The 21,517-nt window shown below is 39.8% G+C and overlaps 1 protein-coding gene across 1 annotated transcript in view; it reads left to right on the top strand.

The window, feature by feature from the left end:
• Positions 1-21,517, top strand: part of COLGALT2 (collagen beta(1-O)galactosyltransferase 2) — a 207,922-nt gene that overhangs the window by 96,833 nt on the left and 89,572 nt on the right. Inside the window, exon 2 of the mRNA XM_007937676.2 lies at positions 19,889-19,999. Within this exon, the coding sequence (XP_007935867.1) occupies positions 19,889-19,999 (111 nt within the window). The remainder of the gene's footprint in view (positions 1-19,888; positions 20,000-21,517) is intronic.

The raw sequence follows: 21,517 nt of genomic DNA, 5'->3' as shown, positions 1-21,517 counted from the left end.
GCCCCCCACCATGTTACAATGCCACACAGCCCTTGGAAATGTTAGAAACACAGTGTTCCCTCCTTCTGACAGTAGTTTTCCAGAATACAGATGGAAAAAAAAAAAAAAAAGCCTTCAGAATAGTCTCCTGTTTACCTCTGACACCATGACCAAGAGTAAAATAACTCTAAACTTCTCAACCTTGTTTCTTGGAACTCTTCAATTTGTGTGTGGGTATTGGTATAGAACATGAATATGGATCTAACCACCAAACGGTAGTTTACCCTCATGTGAAGAAACCAGAAATGAAGTGATATGGTAAGGCCAGACTTAAAAATTTTTCAAAGCAGGTAAATTCAAGGCAAATATTTTTTGTCTCTCTCTTGAACTGGCCAGCCTGTTGTTCCTGGAACCAAGACAACAGGTATTGGGTAACAGCAATGAACTGGACAGAAATTCTTAGTCAGCCATAGCCAAATTCTCGTTGTCGGTCACTCTGTGGGAAAACAGCCTTAAGTTCAGTTTGCAAATTGGACACTTTTTGTCTTTATTCATATTTGTAGCCTAGCTTTTTCAATGGGAAAACAAGTACTGTAGTAGGAAATTTGATGACTTAAAAAAAAAAAAAGTTTTATATGTGTTCAGTATTATTCCATTATAGATTTATAGAAATGATTGACGTTGTCAAGGATTTCATTTTACTTTAATCCACAGTCAACACCCATGGAAGTATCTGTCAAGAAATTTAAATAATGTACTGCATTGGGCAAATCTGCTGCAAAAGATGTCTTTAAAGTGTTAAAGAGAAAGGATGTCACTTTGAAGACTGAGATGTGCCTGACCTAAGCCATGGTATTTTCAATAGACTCATATGCATGTGAGAGTTGAACAGTGAAATGAGGAAGAACTCAGAAGAATCGATGCATTTGAGTTGTGGTGTTGGTGAAGAATATTGAATGTACCATGGACTGCTAAAAGAACAAACAAATCTGTCCTGGAGAAAATACAGCAGAAATGATCCTTAGAAGCAAGAATGGCCAAACTTCATCTCTTGTACTTTGGTTATGTTATTAGAAAGGACCAGTCCTTGGACTGGTAAAGTAGAAGGTCAGTGAAAAAGGGGAAAACCCTCAATAAGATGGATTGACATAGTGACTACAACGATGAACTCTAGTATGTCAACAATTGTGAGGATGATGCAGGACTGGGCAATGTTTCTTTTCATTGTACATAGGTTTACTGAAAGTCACTGACTCAATGGCACCTGTTATTCTTGATTGCCATCAAGTTGATTCCAACTGATGGCTGGCTACTCCATGTGGACAGAATAGAACTGCTGCACAGGGATTTCAAGGCTATGACTTCAGAAGCAGATCACCAGATTTGTCTCCCAAAGCACCTGTGGATGAACTTGAACCACCAACCTTTCCACTTGTAGTCAAGCATTTAACCATTTGTATCACTCAGTGAGGAGCTCTGGTAGCGTAGTGCCTAAGGCACTTGACTGCTATCCAGAAGGCTGGTGGTTGAAACCCACCAACCACTTCTTGGAAGGGAAGTTGGGCAATCTACTTCCATAGTGATACTGCCTCGGAAACCCAAGGAGGAGTCACTATGAGTCAGGTCCAACATGACGGCACATAACAACAATACAACATCACTCAGGGACTCCTTTTGACTAAGTTGTTGTTGTTGTTGTTGTTATGTACTGTCGAGTCAGACCCGACTTATAGTGACCCTCCCTTGGGTTTCCAAGGCAGTATCACTACAGAAGTAGATTGCCCCATCTTCCTTCCGAGGAGTGGCTGGTGAGTTTGAACTGCCAGCCTTCTGGTTAGCTGTCAAGTGGCTTAGGCACTACGCTACCAGAGCTCCCTGATTAAGTTGGAGACTCTTTAATAATATGGTGCATTTCATTTTTTTCTTAAATTTATTTGAACCATTATTTACTTGGTCATTCAATAAGCATATATTAAATGTTTATTATGTACCAGCCACAGATTTGTATGAGAAATTTAGACAATGAGATGTACAAAGTTATGAAGAAAATTGGTCATAATGTTAGAAATTACACTTTTCCCAGAAAACCCAGGGTATGTCTGAGCCTGTATATGAAAATGGAATAAAATGGGTTGGCACTTTAAGTATGTGTTTTAGGGATTTCCTTTGAGGAATTCAAAGAATAAATACCTGTTTAGGGGAGTTCTGGTAGCGTAGTGCCTTTGACTGCTAACTAGAAGGATGGTGGTTCAAACCCACCATCCACTCCTCAGAAGGAAGGTTGGACAATCTACTTCCGTAGAGACACTGCCTCAGAAACCCAAGCAGGGGTCGCTATGAGTCAGAACTGACTTCAACGGCAGTGAGTTTAGGGATTTTTTTTTTTTTTTTTTTATTGTTAGGGGTAATACTTAAGGAGTTCTGATGGTGTAGTGGTTAAGGCATTTGGCTCCTAACCAAAATGTCGGTGATTCAAACCCACTAGCTGCTCTGCAGAAGAAAGATGAGGCAGTCTGCTTCCATAAAAATTGACAGCCTTGGAAACCCAATGGGGGTCACTATGTGTCAGAATCAACTCAATGGCAGTGAGTTTGGTTTTTGGTTTAAGGGCAAGACTTATCACAATCTGGCAAAATACATTATTTCAAAGAATTATTCACTGGTTTACTTTTTTCAAGTGAGGAAAAACAATGTGCATGAATTTGTCATTAACCAGAGACTGGGACATATACCTTCACTGCTTTCTATACTCATCCTGTCTCTGACAGCTGCCCTGTCCCTGAGATTCTGCAGCTTACAAACCCCCTTGACTGGTAAGTAATAGCCTAACAGAATTACATGAAATTCTGTAGACACATTATACTTTTTCATACCTCTGCTCCCACACATACTGTTCCTCCTTCCGCAGTATCCTTCTCTCTACCCTCTGCCTCTCCTAAATTCCTGCTTGTCCTCAAATCCTAGTTCAGGATTCTGATCCTTTGAGAATCCTCTCTGGCCCCTCCCACATCTGGCCAGCCCCTCTCTCCTCTCTCATCCTTGGCCACCTTGCTGTATATTTACCATTGCAAACATCATACCAAATTACAGTTATTTATGTATACATCTGTGTTTCCTGTTAAGTGGTGAGCACTGTGAGCACCTTAACATCCGGGACAAGGCATTTTCTAATAGATGTCCTGATGATCCCAGAGGAGATGCCCAGCTGGTCTGTTGACCTGAGAGAACTGACCAAGTGTTCTTAAAATTCTTGTTAGGTTAGAAGTTTGATGAGAACAGAATCACTGAACGAATGTTTATTGAGCATATACTGTGTGCCAGGGGCTCTTCTATGTGCCAGGGACTTAGCAGTAAGCAGAATAGACAAAAGTCCCTGCTATCACAGAGCTTACAGTCTGCTCTTTAAACTGGATGATCATATTGCTGTTAGTGGCCATCAAGTTGGTTCCCAACTCATGGTAACCCATGTACAATGGAACAAAATGCTGCCTGGTCCTGAGATATGCTCATGGTTGGTTACCTGTCTGACCTTTGTGATCCATAGGGTTTCCATTGCCTGATTTTCAGAAATAGATCACCAGGCCTTTTTTCCTAGTGAGATATAGCCAAACCCACTGCCATTAAGTCAATTCTGACTCATAGCGACCCTATAGGATATAACAGAACTGTGTCATAGTTTCCAAGGCTGTAAATCTTTATGGAAGCGGACTGCCTAATCTTTCACCTGCAGAGTGGCTGGTGGGTTCAAACCGCCAACCATTTGGTTAGCAGCCAAATGCCTTAGCCACTGCACCACCAGAGCTCCTAGCTGTTACTAGCGAAGAAGAGAAGAACTAACAGTGAGACAATTAGCAGTATTTGCCATACTGGTCTTTCATTTTCTCTGTGTTTAAATAGGCATGTGTATTTTTTCTCTTAAAAACTTGTAGAATAAAATGAACTATCAAGCTACAGGAAGATAAAGAGGAAACTTACATGAAAAGTAAGTAAAACAGCCAATCTGAAAAATTTATGTAACGTAAGATTCCAGCTGTATGACTTTCTGGAAAAGGCAACAATAATAGACAATTAAAAAAAAAAAAAATTCAACGTTTGCCAGGGGTTCAGAGGGAGAGGAAAGGGTGGTTAGATGGAGCACAGGGCATTGTAAGTACAGTGAAACTATTCTGCATGATACTATAGTGGTGGCTATATGACCAAACTCACTGCCATCAAGTTGATTCTGACTCATAGCAACCCCCATTGACTTTCCAAGGCTGTAAATCTTCACAAAAGCAGACTGCCCCTTCTTTCTTCCATGGAGCAGCTGGTGGGTTTGAACCACTGACCTTTTGGTTAGCAACCAAATGTCTTAACCACTACACCATCAGAGGTCCTTTGAATATATGACATTATGCATTTTTCAAAACCCATAGAACTTTACAGCACAAAGAATGAACACTTTGTGTAAACTATGGACTTCAGTTAAAAATAATAGGTCAGTATTGGGTCATGCATTGTAACAGATGTATCTCAAGAATGCAAGATGTTAATAATAAGGGAAACTATGTATGTGCAGGGAGGAGAGGGAGTATATGGGTGATTTTCTGTAAACCTACAACTCCTCTAAAAAAAAGAAAATGGGTTTTTTAAAATAGCATAAGATGGTTATTCTGATTTGTTTGCCTTAGTTTCTTCTATTAACTTTGTTCCATGAGTATTAAAAGCCTATTTAATAGACTACTTTATCTAAGGATGTGTGTGTGTGTGTGTGTGTGTGTGTGTTGGGGGCAGCCAGGGAAAGGTCAGTTTTCAAAAAAGTGTCCTTGAGAGTTCATTCATGTGCTTTTGACTCCTCATACTTACCCATTGAGATAGACGGTTATAGCAGGTGTTACAGTCCCATTTACAGCTGAAAAAAAAAAACAGGGACAGAGAGTTCAAATACATTCATTAAGATTATGGAGCTAATTGAAGGAAGGAAGAGCCATGTCTTCTGGCTTCATACTTTTCATTTGATTAAGGAAGTGATTGAAGAAGTTGAAGCTGCACTGAAAGAATTGGCGAAGAACAAGGCTCCAAGAATTGACGGAATATCCATTGAGGTGTTTCAACAAACGGATGCCCCATTGGAGGCACTCATTCAGTTATGCCAAGAGATTTGGAAGACAGCTACCTGGCCAAGTGACTGGAAGAGATCCATATTTGTATCCATTCCAAAGAAAGGTGATTCCACAGAATGTGGAAATTATCGAACAATATTATTAATATTGCATGCAAGTAAAATCTTACTGAAGATAATTCAAAAACGGTTGCAGCAGTATATTGACAGAGAACTTCCAGAGGTGCAAGCTGCATTCCAAAGAGGACATGGAACAAGGGATATTATTGTTGATGTCAGATGGATCTTGGCTTAAAGCAAAGAATACCAGAAAGATATTTACTTGTATTTTATTGACTATGCCACCGCATTTGATTGTGTGGATCATAACAAATTATGGATAACATTGAGAAGAATGGAAATTCCAAAACACTTAATCATACCCACAAGGAACCTGTACATAGACCAGGAGGCTGTCTTTCAAACAGAACAAGGAGATACTGCATGGTTTAAAATCCAAAAGAGAGTGTGTCAGGGTTGTAACCTTTCACCATACTTATTCAATCTATCTGCTGAGCAAATAATCTGAGAAGCTGGACTATATGAAGAAAAATGTGGCATCAGGATTGGAGGAAGAATCATTAACAACCTGGGATATACTGACGACACAACTTTGCTTGTTGAAAGTGAGGGTGACTTGAGGTACTTACTGATGAAGATTGAAGAATACAATCTGCAGTATGGATTACATCTCAATATAAAGAAAACAAAAGTCCTCATAACTGGACCCATGAGAAGCATTACGATAAATGGAGAAAAGATAGAAATTGTTAAAGATTTCATATTGCTTCGTTCTACAATCGATGCCAATGGAAGCAGCAGTCTGGACATCAGATGACACACAGCACTGGGCAAATCGGCTGCAAAGGACCTCTTTCAAGTGCTGAGGAGCAAAGATGTCTCCTTGAGGACTATGGTGCACCTGACACAAGCCATGGTATTTTCAATCACCTCATATTCATGTGAGAACTAGACAATGAATAAGGAAGACTGAAGAAGAGTCGATGGTTTTGAGTTGTGGTGTTGGCAAAGAATGCTGAAAGCACCATGCACAGCTAAAAGAACTAACAGATCTGTCCTGGAGGAAGTGCAGCCAGAATGCTCCTTGGAGGCGAGAATGGCTAGACTTTGTCTCATATACTTTGGTCATTTTGTCAGAAGGCACCGACCATTCCCTGGAGAAGGATGTCATGCTTGGTAAGGTGGAGGGTCGATGAAAGAGGGGGAGGCCCTCAAAGAGATGGATTGACACAGTGGCAGTGGCAATGGGCTCGAGTATAGCAAGAATCATGAAGCTGGCTCAGGACTGGGTGATGTTTCATTCTGCTGTGCATAGAGTTGCTATGAGTTGGAGATGACTCAAAGGCAGCTAACAACAACAACAAAGGAAGTGATTAGTTGAATGGCAGCATCAAGGCACTCAAGATGGATGGTTAACTAAAATATTTACTGTCGTTATTAACTTCAATTGCCTCTGGAAAGGAATGAAATCAAAGTAAAACTTTCTTCAAGAACATGGACACTTCAGCTTTCTCCTGGGCCTCAATCCAAGTGACTACTTTGTCTTTACATTTTCACTCCAATTCAGCTAGTTCTCCTCTTTACATAGAAAGTAGCTCATGGTGGTGAGATCCTCCCATCGGTGAGTACTTCATTCAGCCAACCCCATCCTTGGGCTGCAATTTTCTTTGTGGTCACCCTGGCCCCAGTTCACCATAACCTCATGTTTCATAGGTTCTGTGCTTTGCATGGCATTGCCCAGGCAGGCCTGAGGACTTACTGTTTACATCAGTGCCATTTGCCGAGCCTCATCATTAGGCCATGCTAGACTGCCTGCTGAGGTTTAGCTTCTTATGTCCTGGTTCAGCTTCTATATCCCACTTTTCTGCCAAAACCTGTCATTTCCGTTTGTAGATGCAACTGTCCCACATTCCCACATTACATGTCTTCATTTCACATACAATCAAGATGTACATAAAGCAGAGCAAAGGATCCCTCTTTGTTGCATTAGAGCAGAAAACTGAAAATTTTAGAAATGAAGAAACAAAATATATTTTGGAGATGAAGTATAAGTGAAAAAGGAAAAGCTTTAGAGAGAGTTTTTAAGCCTATGATTCCTAATCTGTAAAGTAGAAATAATAATATTACCCACCTTGAAAGACTGTTATAAAGGATTAGAGTTATACAATGGGTCTCTCCTCTTCTAGAGCAAAGAAGAATGAAGAAAAACAAAGATTCATGGAAACAATTAGTCCTCACAACTGGTACACCATGTGATCCTCAGCCTATATGACTATGAGACCAGAAGAACTAGATAGTGCCTACCAATGTCAACCACTTAGAGGGGGATCTATGTAGGAGATCCTGGATAGAGAGGGAGAACAATGTGGAACAAAACTCAAAATTATTTGGAAAAAAAAAAGGGGAGGGAGGACCAGGTTTGCTGGTCTGATAGAGCCTGGTGGAACCACTGAGACTATGGTCTCTAGCTGCCCTTCAGGTCTGGAATTGAACCCATACCTGTGGCTTCCAGTCAAACAAAAGACAAGCATATGAGTTGAACATGTACCTGAGGTAGATACACTCCTTGTAGAAAACAATCATGGGAGAAAGAAGGGCTGCTTATGAATAGGGAGACCATTCAGGGGGCAGGAGTGTATGGAAGGATGGACACGGAAGATGTAACTAATCAGGAGGAAGTGGGAGGGGAGCTGTTGCATTAGGGTAAATTGTAGTCAATGTCACAAGATAAAGTGTACGTGAACTGCTGTATGGAAAGTGAATTTGCTCTGTAAACTTTCACCCGGATCACAACTGAAAAAAAAAAAAAAGAAAGAAAAGAATTATATATGTGAACTGTCTGGCTTTATGCCTGGAACATATTAGTTTCTTCATAAGTAGTAAAGAGTAAAACAGAATGTATTTTCTGCTTTTTCCATAATCTTTCAAATTTAGGCAGCAATGTCTAAGAACTGAAAACATATGTCCACACAAAAATTTGTACAAAATGTTCATAACAGCATTATTCATAATAGCTAAAAGCTAAAAAGACCCCAAATATCCATCAGCTGAAGAGTGTATAAACAAAACATAGTACATTCAAACAATGGAATATTTTTCAGCCATAAAGAGAAATGAAGTACTGTTACATGCTACAATATGAATGAACCTTGAAAATGTACTAATTGTAAGAGGCCAGACATAAAGGACACATGCTGTTCAATTCCATTTACATGAAATGTCCAGAATAGGCAAATTCATACAGACATCAAGTAGATTAGTGGATTCCTAGAGTTGGGAGTTGATGCCTTTGAATGGTGGTGTTGGCAAAGAACACCGAAAATACCATGGACTGTCAGAAGAAAGAACAAATCTCTCCTGGAATAAGTGTAGCTGGAATGCTCCTTAGAACTGAGAAGGGCCAGACTTCGTCTCACCTATTTTGATCATGTGGTCAGAAGGGACAGTTCCTGGAGAAGGACATCATGCTTGGTAAAGTGGAGGATCAGTGAAAAAGGGGAAGACCCTCAACAAGATGGATTGACACAGTGGCTGCAATGATGGGCTCAAGCATAACAAGGATTGTGAGGGCAGTGTTTCGTTCTGTCATAGGATCGCTATGACTCAGAGCTGACTCAATGGCCTCTAACAACAACGACAACAGGGCTGGGAGAAGGGCGAATAGAGAGTGACTGACAATCAGTATGAAATTTCTTTATAGGATAATGCAAATGTTCTGGAATTAGACTAGTAGCTACATTTGCACAACTCTGAATATACTGAAAACCACTGAATTGTACACTTCAACAGAGTACATGTTAACCATCTGAATCATATCTCAATAAAACTGCTATAAAAATTTCTGAGCGTCTTAAGTGGTATGCAATGAGAGAAGTTACATATGATGTTTGTGGAAACATACGCTTTTGCTCACTGTATTGTACTTGAATCATTTTTTGTTTGTTTGTTTGTTTTTCTTTTTTCCCAATTCTATTGATATTAGACTGGTTGCGAGAATTATTTAAAACTTACTCCTTCTCTGGGTGTTTATCTTTCCTTTTCTATTGAAGATGCTTTCTGTGTTTGCGGAAGCAGGGAGGTGACATCATTATCATCCCAGCCATAGCTGAAATACCTAATTACTGAATGATGTGCCCTGAGCTTGTGTAGATGAATGGCCTTGGCTAATCAGAGCTGAACTAAAGTGATCTTTGTGTTGGGCCATGTTTTCAGAGAGACCCTGCCATGCTGGAATATTATCATGGCATTTAAGTCTAAAAGCTTTTGTGAGTTATAAACAAATTTTTATCTTTAAAACCTGGAAAATTGACTTATTTTGAAACAGTTGGAAACTCTAGCATTTCTGACCACACGTTCTAGCATGGCAACAATCAGATGGGGCTTGGCTGTTCATCACTGTCCTCATTTCACACTGTTAGCTCTCAAATGGCCCATTTTACTCATTTATGTTATCTGCTCAGTCTATGTAGGCACTAGGGTTGGATTGTGAGAATTCTCTCTGAAATTGATAATTCATTCATTAATCAAATTCATGATAAGTGCTTATTTTGTACAGTAAATTCTGTTAGATACTGGGTCAGTTCTTGTTCTCAGAAAAGAGAGCCTAGTAGTGGAGAAAGATATAATCCAACCCAGTTGTCATCTAGTGGGTTCCAACTCCTGGAGACACCACGTGTTGCAGGGTAGAACTGCACTCCATAGGGTTTCATGACTGTGACCTTTCAGAAGCAGCTCTCCAGACCTTCCTTCTGAGGATATATTCAAAACGCTATTTTTTCACTTAGTAGTCCAGTATTATGCCACCAGAGAAGAACATAGCATCAGAATTGGAGAAAGACTCATTAGCAGCCTGCGATATGGAGATGACACAACTTTGCTTGCTGAAAGTGAAGATGACTTGGGGCACTTACTAATGAAGATTAAAGACTACAGTCTGTGGTATGGATTACATCTCAACAAGGAAAATGAAAATCCTCACAATTGGACCAATAAGCAGAATCACAATCAATGGGGAAAAGATTGAAGTTATTAAAGATTTCATATTACTTGTTTCCACAATCAACACCAACAGACACAGCAGTCAAGACATCAGATGACATATTGCACTGGGCAAATCTGCTGCAAAAGACCTCTTTAAAGTGCTCTTAATAGAGGCAAAGGTGTCACTTTGAAGACTAAGGTGCAACTAACCCATGCCGTGGTATTTTCAATCACCTCATGTACATGTGAGAGCTGGACAATGAACAAGGAAGACTGAAGAAGAGTTGATGCTTTTGCATTGTGGTTTGGCAAAGAATACTGAAAGTACCATGGACTGCCAAAAGAATGAACAGATCTGTCCAAGAAGAAGTGCAGCCGGAATGCTCCTTGGAAGTGAGAATGGCCAGACGTTGTCTCACCTAATTTGGTCACGTTGTCAGAAGGAACCATTCGCTGGAGAATGCTTGGTAAAGTGCAGGGTCAACGAAAAAAGGGAAGGCCCTCAATGAGATGGATTGACACAGTGGCTGCAATGATGGGCTCAGGTATAGCAAGGATTGTGAGGCTAGCACAGGACGGGGCAGTGTTTCATTCTGTTGAACATAGGGTTGCTATGAGTCAGAGCCAGCTTGACAGCACCTAACAACAATAGTCCAGTGCTGAACCATTTGTGCTACCAAAGGACTCCTTGTAGAAAGACATCCCAAATCAAAATCAAACTCACTTCCATTGAGTGGATTCTGACTTATATGGTTTCCAAGGCTGTAAATCTTTACAGAAACAGGCAGCCTCATCTTTCTTCCATGGAGTGGCTGGTGGGTTCAAACCACTGACCTTTTGGTTAGCAGCCAAATGTCTTAACCACTGTACTGCCAGATCTTCTTAGAGAAAGACACAGAAGCAGACAATTATAATATATGAATAAGGGCAACATACTATATTTTCTACAATGCTACATATTTCTATGTATTTTCTACATTCTTATATTTTCTATGCATGTGAGAAGTATAGGCTGAATATTATGTGTAATTACAGATATAGGGTATCCAGTGTAGCTTGAGGTGATTGCAGTGAAGAGAAGTTCAAGGCTCTTGGAGAAAGTGTTCTGGATCGTATTGTGTCCTCTTTTTAGGGTCAGTGCTTGTAGTTATTGATTATAGTTCTTAATCACTAACTCTGTTTATTCAGGGAACCCCCACAAAATGAAGAACATAACAGAATTTGATAAGCTAACAAGGAAAAGAAAGAAGTAAATGAAGAGTGAGGTGAAGAAGAGTGGGAAGAAGAATATCAAGGAATAAATGGGAAGAAAAACAGGAAAAAGAGTATTTCAACAAATGAGAAACATATTTATCTTGTCTCAGACACTGCCACTGACATTTTCTTAGAATTCCAAAGGTTTTGGCTCCAAGGAAAATTATACTGAAGTAAAACCTTTAAGTGAAGTGTACAGAATTGATTAATATTCCCAGTTTTCTTATTTTATTTCTTGCTGGGTCATTTCCATCCCTTCATTCTGAGATGATCAGATTGGTCATGGTGATTAATGTCCTTGACAAGGCAGCAAATTCCTGGGCATCTACTCTCTGTGGGCAAGTGTGGAGTGGGAAGCTCAGGGTGGAATAGACAAGGGGTCAGAAGGACTGAAGGAAAAGTTCAAGCTCCACCATCTACCATTTACATGACTTAAGCCAGGTTTTACCTCTCAATCTCAGCCTACTCTTCCACAAAATATTGTTGTTGTTGTTATGTGCCATCCACAAAATGGGGGGGGGGGTACTAATGTCTAACTTAAGGAGCTCTGGTAGTGTAGTGCCTAAGGCACTTGACTGCTAACCAGAAGGCTGGCCATTCAAACCCACCAGCCACTCCTCAGAAGTCTACTCCTGTAGTGATACTACCTTGGAAACCCAGGGAAGGGTCACTATGAGTTGGGTCCGACTCAACAGCATATAACAACAATGTCTAACTTAGTTATTCAAAGTGCTAAAATGGAATTGGCTTGTGTGAAAGTGCTTTACATCAGGGCCCAGGAGTTCTTAACACAAAGAAAAGAAAAATTTAGCTCAGAGTCAAAAGTATCAAGACATTGCTTCTTTGTAGTATGTTTAAATTCATCTTGATTTTATTGAAAAGGTATCAGGCTTTTGAATTGTCTGTTAATTGGTCAAACAAAAATATCACTATTCCCTTTTCCTGTCCTTTAGGAATAAAATTGATCAGTTGGTCTATTGCATATCCAGAATCAAAGATTTCTTTTTGCATCACACTTACCCCATTCTTGGGTGTGAAATTTTATGATTTTTTCTGGAATTAAATGGGGTATACTGAGGGGGGATGTTGAGGGCTATAAACATTTATTTTGTTTGTGAGGATGATTTCATGAGAAGTGAGTTTTCCTGATTCTTCTGGTTAGTTAGGAAAAATGGCAACTAATTGACTTGGTTGTTGTTAGTTGTTGTTAAGTTGATTCCAACTCATTTATGCAGAACTGCTCCATAGGCTGTGACCTTTCAGAAGCAGATCATGAAGCCTGTCTTCTGAGGTGCCTCTGGGCAGGTTTAAACCACCAAACTTTTAGCTAGTAGTTGAGAACTTAATCATTTGCATCATCCAGGGAATCCAGTTGACTTTGTAGAACTTAGGAAAAATATTTTATAGGCAAAAATCCCAGTTTCCAATACATATTTGTATCTATAACTATATATAGTTTCCACCCAGCTGATGAACTCTAGAACTTTAGATGGAACACTACCAGGAAGCAAGATTTAATTGCCATATTTTGTGGAATGGCCAACCATATCTCTTCTCCAGAACCACTGATGGAGAGGCTTTCATGAGAACAGAGACAGAGGTGGTAGGGTGACATGACCTTTCTTGAAGATGAATGTCACTGCTTGCTTCCATAAGTGGAATTTTAATTTTAGGTGGAGCTGTTTATTTTCTACACCAATGAGATTTCCTTACTGGATGAAAACAAGAGGGTAGTTCAGTTTTTGAAGTCTCAAATTGGAAAATTCATTTTTGCCAACTTGCTAGTCATGGTACAGATCATCCAGGCAGTGACTAAGTTTGTTGCTCATTCCATCACTCCCTTGAGCCTCTAGAGATGTATTTTTTGGGTTTTGAAGCAGCTGCGCTATGCTCCCATCCTCCTGCCCCACTGATTACAGTCCCTGTGTAGTGTAAAAAGTTAACCTGCTCAGCTGTTAATCAAAGAGTTGGGGGTTCCAGTCCACTCAGAGTCTCTTCAGACTGTCAATCTATAAAAAATCTATTAAAAAATACTCAGCCACTGAAAACCCTATGAAGTACATCTCTCCAACACATAAGCAGTTGCCATGAGTCAAAAGCAGATTCAGTGGCAGCTACAACAACCATTGTTGTGTAGTGTCAGAGGTCTAAACTTTCCAGGTTTTCAGGGAAGCTGAGAACATTCCCTGAGAGTCAGTCCAGATGGAAGTGGTCAGTGGCATCATATTCTCCATGTCTGTGTTCCACCTGCTGGGGATCCTGCCTGCATAGTTAATATGGCTTCAGTGGCCCCATGCTTAGCAATATGAGTTTAGTCCTGACAACCTCAGTAGACTTGTGGTAAAAATAACTGAGTCAAGTTGGTTATTAATTTAAGAGCCAAGACTGAGAAATGAAAACTGAACTGGAACAAGGAGAAATGTCAGTGTTTTCAGACATTGCCAGAAAAATCTCATTTTTTCAGGCCATAGCCAAGGAGTTATATCATCCTGCAGAGGAGTGTATTTTCTGATCTGCCTATGTGCTCTCACTTTTCCATGTTAAAGTGACTATACACCTGTCAACCCAGGAATTCAGTTACTCAATCAGCCAAGAAAATCCCTAAACATGCTATTGATCATGCTTTCAGAATGTGTTTACGTTTGTTGATTTTATTTTGATTTTGGTTCTGAGACTCTTGGGCCTATTTGAACTTAAACAACTAGAGAAGAGGAAGAGACAAAAGGAAACAGAAACTAGGAAGAGAATCTGAGATAAAGTGGATGGGCACTGTTAAAGTGAAAAATGGCCTACACTTGCCAGCTCTCCTATTTTAGGTACTCACTTCAAAGACAGTGAGCAAGGACCAATGGACAGAGAGAGGATGGAGCATGAGCACTGTGGTACTTAAGGTTGTGTGTCAACGTGCCTGGGCCTGGTTTTGAGTGTCTGGGTAGCTAAATGTAGTTATTCCCCATAATAAGACTGGTAATCAACTCTATGATGAAATCTACTGTGATCAGGTGAGTAGCTGCCTTAGAGATGTGGTCTGTTTCCAGTATATAAGAAGCAGCTTTGAGGACGGTATCTAACTCTTTGGCATACCTGGATCCTGCATTTGGCTGAATCTTCATCTCAGCAGCCTGCCATGTTGTCTGCTGATCTTGGGACTGTTTCTGGACTTCAACTAGTAACATGCCAGGTTGCTTGATAATCTTGGAACTGTGCCGTTTTACTTGTTGACCTTGGGTTTGTCAGCGTCAGCAGCCAGCAGCCAGCAGCTGTCTGAATTAAGAGAAGCCTCCAGCTTCAGTGGGCTGGTACAAGGGGCAGAGCTGAAGCCCAAGATAAAGGAGCTTTCACTGAGCCCCTAGAGTTGGTACTTTCAACTAGGACTTCTAGCCTTCTAAACTGTAAGAGAATAAATCCCTGTTTGTTCAAACTGCCCCTTTGTGGTATTCTGTGTTAGAGCAGTACAAGAGAACCAAACAAGCTCCAAGGTGTATCAGGTCACAGCTCTCCTAAAGGTGGAAGAAGGAGACCTCTCAGTGGCTGAAGGTGCTGGTGTTCCTTATATATGAAGAGAAGTCATTGTCCCAACCCAACCTTCAAAGGAAATTAATTAGGTGAGGACTAGCACAGCTCAAGAGCTGAGCTGTCCTTCTAGAATGTTATCCTGGGCCAGAGAGATCCAGGGAAGAAAGAGGGAAGAGAGTTGTGGATTTAAGTGTGAATTCACTGTTAGTGAGAGAACTGTGGCAAAGAGTGAACAGTCTTAGCCTCTCAGGAGCAACAAATTCTAGCCAGCTGATGTTTGTATTTTCACAAATACTGGTTTTCCAGTTTGATTAATGTATAATGTCCCTAGGGCTGCCATAATTTATCACCAGTAGTGCCTAAGGCATTTGACTGCCAACCAGAAGGCTAGCAGTTTAAACCCAACAGCCACCTCTCAGAAGGAAGGTTGGGCAATCTACTTCCCTAGTGATACTACTTCAGAAACCCAAGGAGGGGTCCCTATGAATCTTACTGACTCGATGGCAGTGAGTTTGTTTTTTAGTTTTATGTGGCTTAAGGAGTCCCTGGTAATCAAAAGATTAGCGGTTTGAGTGAACCAAGAGATAGATACCTTGGAAGAAAGATCTGGCTATCTACTTCCAAAACTCAGCTACTGAAAACCCTATGGAGAACAGTTCTACTCTACATATATGAAATCTCCATGAGTCAGAATCAATTTGATGGCAACTAGTTATGTGGCTTTAAAACAATAGAAATATATTGTCTAATGGTTTTATGGACTGAAAATCTTAACTCAGGGTGTTGAAAGATCCATGCTCTCTCTCTCTGAAGGCTCGAAGGGAAGATCCTTCTTTGTCTCTTCCAGCTTCTGGTAGCCCTACGTGATCCTTGACTGTAACAACAGAACTCCAGTCTCTGCCTCTGTCTTCACATAGCCATCTTCTCTTTGTGTCTCTTCTCCTCTTCTTATGTGGACACCAGTCCTAAAATGATTAAGGCCTACCCTAATGATGTCATCTTAACTCATTACATCTTCAATGACTCTATTTCCAAATAAGATCACATTCACAGGCACCAGCATTAGAACTTCAACATATCTTTTTTGGGGACATAAATAGCAATTAGTAACTATGTAGTTTTTGTTGGGTGAGGTCTAGTCAGCTCTGACTCATGGTGACCCTGTGTACAACAGAACGAACCACTTCCCAGTCCTGCACCATCTTCACAATCCTTGCTATGTTTGATCCCATCATTGCAACCACTGTGTCAGTCCCTCTCATTGAGATTTTTCCCCTTTTTCACTGATCCTCTACTTTACCAAGCTTGATATCCTTCTCCAGGGATGATCTCTTCTGACAACATGACCAAAGTCTGTGTCTAGGCATAATTTATAAGTCATGTCTCCAGATCAACAGCTATCATTTCACATCATTTTTCCCTTGAGGAAATCTTTTAACTGCTGTTCTTTGTTAACTTTGTGGGTACCTTTCCTCATCTGATTAGAAAGAAGAAGGATGGAAAAGTCAAAGTAGCACTCATTTTCATGGAGTGTTGAGAGGAGCCTCAGCTGCTTTCAGGTTGGGAGAAGGGTCAGAGGGCCTCGGCTTCTCATGGCAAGGCCTCATGATAAAGCCTTGGGCAGGGGCGGGGGAGGGGGTGTAGGTGGCTCTGCTTTATGCGTTGGCCAGAGCTAGAGCCTCTAAGGGTGGAGGGAGGTCTTCAGTTTAAGCCTCTTGGGCACATATTCTGTGTCCTCAGCTTCCTCGCCAGATGGAAAAATCAACCTCAGCCACCAAGGTTTTTGTGTTCAGTTGTTTGTGGAGTCTCACAGCAGAATAGGCACCTCACTGTTGCATTGTTCTACAGGGCTCTGAAACAGAACCATTAACACAGCTGTGTATTTCCTCCAGGGAGGATGCATCTGGGCCTTTGGCACCTCTCTTTTCAACTGTCTGGTGGACCAGAGCCTACATGCTTCCCTTATTATGTATTGAAGCAGAAATAATTTTTTGTCAAAGGGATTAAAAAGCAGCAGTTAAAAGTGTCTGCTTGGACTTCTGTTTATTTTCCATTCACCAACAAAGTGGACAGATGAGGTGACTAGTTGTAAGGAGGGAATAGAAGACTTTCTCAGTGGGGCGGAGTGCTTCAGTGTAATTAGGTGGTCAGCCCAGTTCTTCTCCCTCTGGGACAGAGATTAAGCAGCTCTGCACATCAAAACCAGACAGGGATCGACCTCCTGACCATAGTTGGAATATATTGCTCATTTCTTTAGAAGCCTAAAAACAAAGACAATCATAACAATTTTGGGAAGTAACTTTATAGGATTTTTTCTTTTAACTCAATAAGAGGAATATTTTAAGTATGCTTCTATTTTTTTCCTAGACACATATATCTTTTCATATTCAAAGTAGCTAACTTCTAAGGCTGTTTGTCAATATACTTCAAATTAAGCAGGTTGTGGAATTGTTTGATCTGCATGCCAGGTAAGTATTAGAATGTGAAACTTGGAAACAAGAGAATCATCAGTAGTTGGAAAATATGGCTATGGTGATAGAAATGACACCAGAGATGGCATGATGGAATTCTGCAAGACCAATGACTTATTTGTTGCAAATAACCTTTTTCAACAACATAAATTGTGGCTATACATGTGGACCTCACCAGATGGAATACCCAGAAATGAAATCAACTACATCTGTGGAAAGAGGCACTGGAGAATCTCAGTATCATCAGTCAAAACTGGGCCAGGAGCTGACTGTGGAACAGACCATCAGTTGCTCATACGCAAGCTCAAGTTGAAGCTGAAGAAAATTAAAACAAGTCCATGGGAGCCAAAATACAACCTGGTTTATATCCCACCTGAATTTAGAGACCATCTGAAGAATAGATGTGATGCTTTGGACACCAATGACCAAAGAATTGTGGGATGGCATCAAGAGATTCACACATGAAAAAAACAAACAGTCATTAAAAAAAAAGGAAGAAAAGACCAAAATGGATGTCAGAGGAGGCTCTGAAACTTGTACTTGAACATAGAGTAGCCAAGGAAAGGATCAACTCTGGAGATCCTGCAATAGAGCGGGAGGAAAAACGTGGAACAAAATCAAAAACTCAGTAATGACCAGAATTACTGGTCAGATGGAGTCTGGTGAGACCCCCAATACTATGGCCCTGGTATACATTCTGGACCTGGAATAAAACTCACTCTCAGGGGCTAGTTCACAGCCCAATAATAAACAAGATGTACACGCAGACCACTCAACCCAGGGTGACTTACCCACATACTCTATGGAAATACATCCCTTGGACCAGTCGACTGTGGGGCAGCAGAGGGGCAACATTCACATGGAGGAAATGCAGGACACACAGGAGTGCATAACTATGAGGGACATGGGAGAGAAGGGGTCACTGGGCAGGGAAGGGAGGAGATTGGGTTAGGGTTGGGTATGGTGAATGGGAAGTGAAACTAAACGTACATTTAATGTTAAATGTAAAACAAACTCTGCTCTGTAAACTAGCACCTAAAGCACAATTGAAAAAAAAAAAAGATAAAGGACTAGGTTTGCTGGTTTGATAGAGCCTGGTATAACCACTGAGACTATGGCCGCTAACTGCCTTTTAGGTCTGGAATTGAACCCACTCGTATGGTTTCCAGCCAAACAAAAGACAGGTATAGGAGCTGAATGTTTACATTAGTTAGATACACTCTTGGAGAGATCAATCATGGGAGAAAAGAAGGGCTGTGTATGCACAGGGAGATAGTTCAGGGGGCAGGAGTGCGTGAGAGGGAAGGACACAGGGAAGAGGTAACTTTGGGGAGGAAGTGGGAAGAGGCCTGTTGCATTGTGGGAAATTGCAGTCAATGTCATGAGACAAAGTGCATGTGAACTGCAAATGGAAGATGAATTTTCTCTGTAAACTTTCAGCCAAATCACAATAAAAATTAAAGAAAAGAAAAAAAAAAACAGATCGTTTTACCAATACATGTTTCAGAATTGATTTATTGGTTCAGTTTTTCCAGGTAATATAGTGGGTTTATACATGATATTCAAATATTTTATTTGGAGAAAACTTTCCTAAATTATAGTTGTAAGTATTGTATTCCACATTTTCCCTTCTTCAAAGACTCAAACTTTTTTTTTCTTTTAGTAGCTTTGTGTAGATGTGGTCTATTATTTTCTGTTAATTTTGAAGTTTCCTTAAAAAGCAACAATAACAGTCGTGTGAATACAGGGAAGAAGGATTTGGGCTGCTTACTAAGTTTCTTAGTTTAAGTCCACACACTTCTATTGTATATGAAACTTCCACTCTTTCTATATTTTGTTAATCTTTCAAGGTAGATCAGAGTGGATCAGTTTGTTACACTTTCAAGTTAGACCCGAAACCAATTTTGTATACATTATTTGAAGACTTTTTAAGGTACTATATTTATTATAAATGATGGTAAAGTTAATTCAGAATAGAACTGTGAAGCTTCAAATTTGACAGCTTCAAATTGAAAATTTTTATTGTGGGTTTGCCTTGTAGTACATATGATTACAGCAGATTGACTGGAAATCTTGTTGTAATCTGAAAATTAACATGAAATGTAAATGAAGCTTAGTGATTGGCTAAATCAAAGGGACTTGTTAAGTGAAGTTAACAGGTAGGGTTTATATCTTAGATAACTGAAAATTAAAACAACTAGAATTATTTCCAAGAAGATTCATTAACTGACTCTAGTTCATTTTATGTTTATTCTGTTTTATTGGTTTTGTCTATTAACATAACCATTTATTGATTCTACTATTTGTCAAGCCCTGTTTGAAGATCCAATAACACAAAGATGATTTAAAATAGGATCTCTCACTTCAGAAATGCATGGTCCAATTTGGACTACATGGGAATTAATTTCAAATAATACAATTTTTTTCCAGAGTTGGTCATTCTTCTTTCAGTGAGTTTGGTGTTTTAAATTTTCTCCTCTTTGTTTGGGTCACATAGTTGAATTACATTTTGCTTTCTCTCCTGCAGGGCAGCCACTGATCACAATGTGGATAATACAACAGAAATACTCAGGGAATGGTTGAAAAATGTGCAGAGACTGTATCACTATGTAGAATGGAGGCCTATGGATGAACCACAGTGAGTAGCAAGATCAAATTTTGTAAACTCTTCATTTACTCTTTCACCTCTAACTAATTCTCCATTCATTCAAACATCGAACCTAGGAAGCACACATGAATTTTTGTCTTAATTTCTGTAACTAGTGAGTTATGAAGAGCTGCCATTTCTTCCTTTGACAGATCTTCATATTTATCTCTTTGTCTTTGCTCTAGCCAAATTCAGGTTCTCATTAGCTCATTAGTAAATTACCACTATTTAAAATATCAGTATTATTTTTTCATATTTTGAATATAAACTTTCTATACTTGAGAGATCATGCACCTGACTTTTTTCACTTACTGTATCTTGGAAATCATTCCATAGTAGTAGTTATGGAACTTCTTCATTCTTTTCATGAATCCTTTATAATTTACCCATTGTACGGATATATTACAATTATCTAATCAGTCCTCTACTGATGAACATTTAGGTTGTTCCCAATCTTAACCATAGCAATTTTTTAGTTGCTTCCATCTCCAAATCATCCTACATATCATCTTGTAAAATCAATCTACCTAAAATACTAATTAAGTAGTTTCTTCCTATTAAAAGGACTCAAATAGCTCTCCAGTACCTACTGAACAAAGTTCAAATACCTCAGACTTATATTCAAAAATTTCCATAAATGTGGCCCACATATTTATGCACTCATATTTCCTGATGATGCCTTGCAGAAAACCTACTTTATTCAAGATGTTCCTGTTCTTTTTTTTTTTTTAACCCCAAATCTTAGCTCTTGCAGGTTTATTTTCTTGAAAGGCCCTTCCCTTCTGTGTAACTAACTCAGATCCCAAATCCTACATACCTCAGAAAGCCATGCCCAATTACTGCAGTTACAAAGATCTCTTTATCTTTCAATACTTGTATGGTATATACATCATCCTTTTGATACAATGCACTTAACTAACGTTGTTATTTAAATATGCAATTTATGTATTTTTTTTTTTTCAAAGTAAATTATAGGTTCTATGGCAGGGAGCTCTGGTGGTGTAGTGTCTAAGGCATTTGACTGCTAACAGAAGGCTGGTGGTTCAAACCAATCAGCCACTCCTTGGAAGGAAGGTTGGGCTTTACTTCCATAGAGATACTGCCTCAGAAACCCAAGGAGGGGTCATTATGAATCAGATCTGACTTGATGGCAGTGAGTTTCTTTTTATTGTTTTTTAATGGCAGGGACTAGAAAGTACAAAATATTTTATATTTTCCCCAGAACTGTGTAAATTAATTAACAGTAAATTAATACCTGTTGGATGAACAAATGAGTGAGTGTGAGCATGAGGAAATTATTGTAAATGTTCTCAAGGCCACTATAATTCCAGCTTAAGGTCAACAAATTTTAGAGCTAGAATAAATTGAGTTTGCATGAATTTCTGTCTGTTGTTGTTGTTGTTAAGTGCCATCGAGTCGTTTCCGACTCATAGCGACCCCATGCACAGCAGAACGAAACACTGCCCGATCCCGCGCCAGCCCCACAATCCCTGCTATACTTGAGCTCAT

Source organism: Orycteropus afer, unplaced genomic scaffold (genome assembly GCF_000298275.1).
Source record: "Orycteropus afer afer isolate SDZICR_OR568_19922 unplaced genomic scaffold, OryAfe1.0 scaffold00043, whole genome shotgun sequence".
NCBI lineage: Eukaryota > Metazoa > Chordata > Mammalia > Tubulidentata > Orycteropodidae > Orycteropus > Orycteropus afer.
The sequence above is the reverse complement of the archived record's forward strand: the minus strand, read 5'-3'. Positions and strand labels throughout refer to the sequence as shown.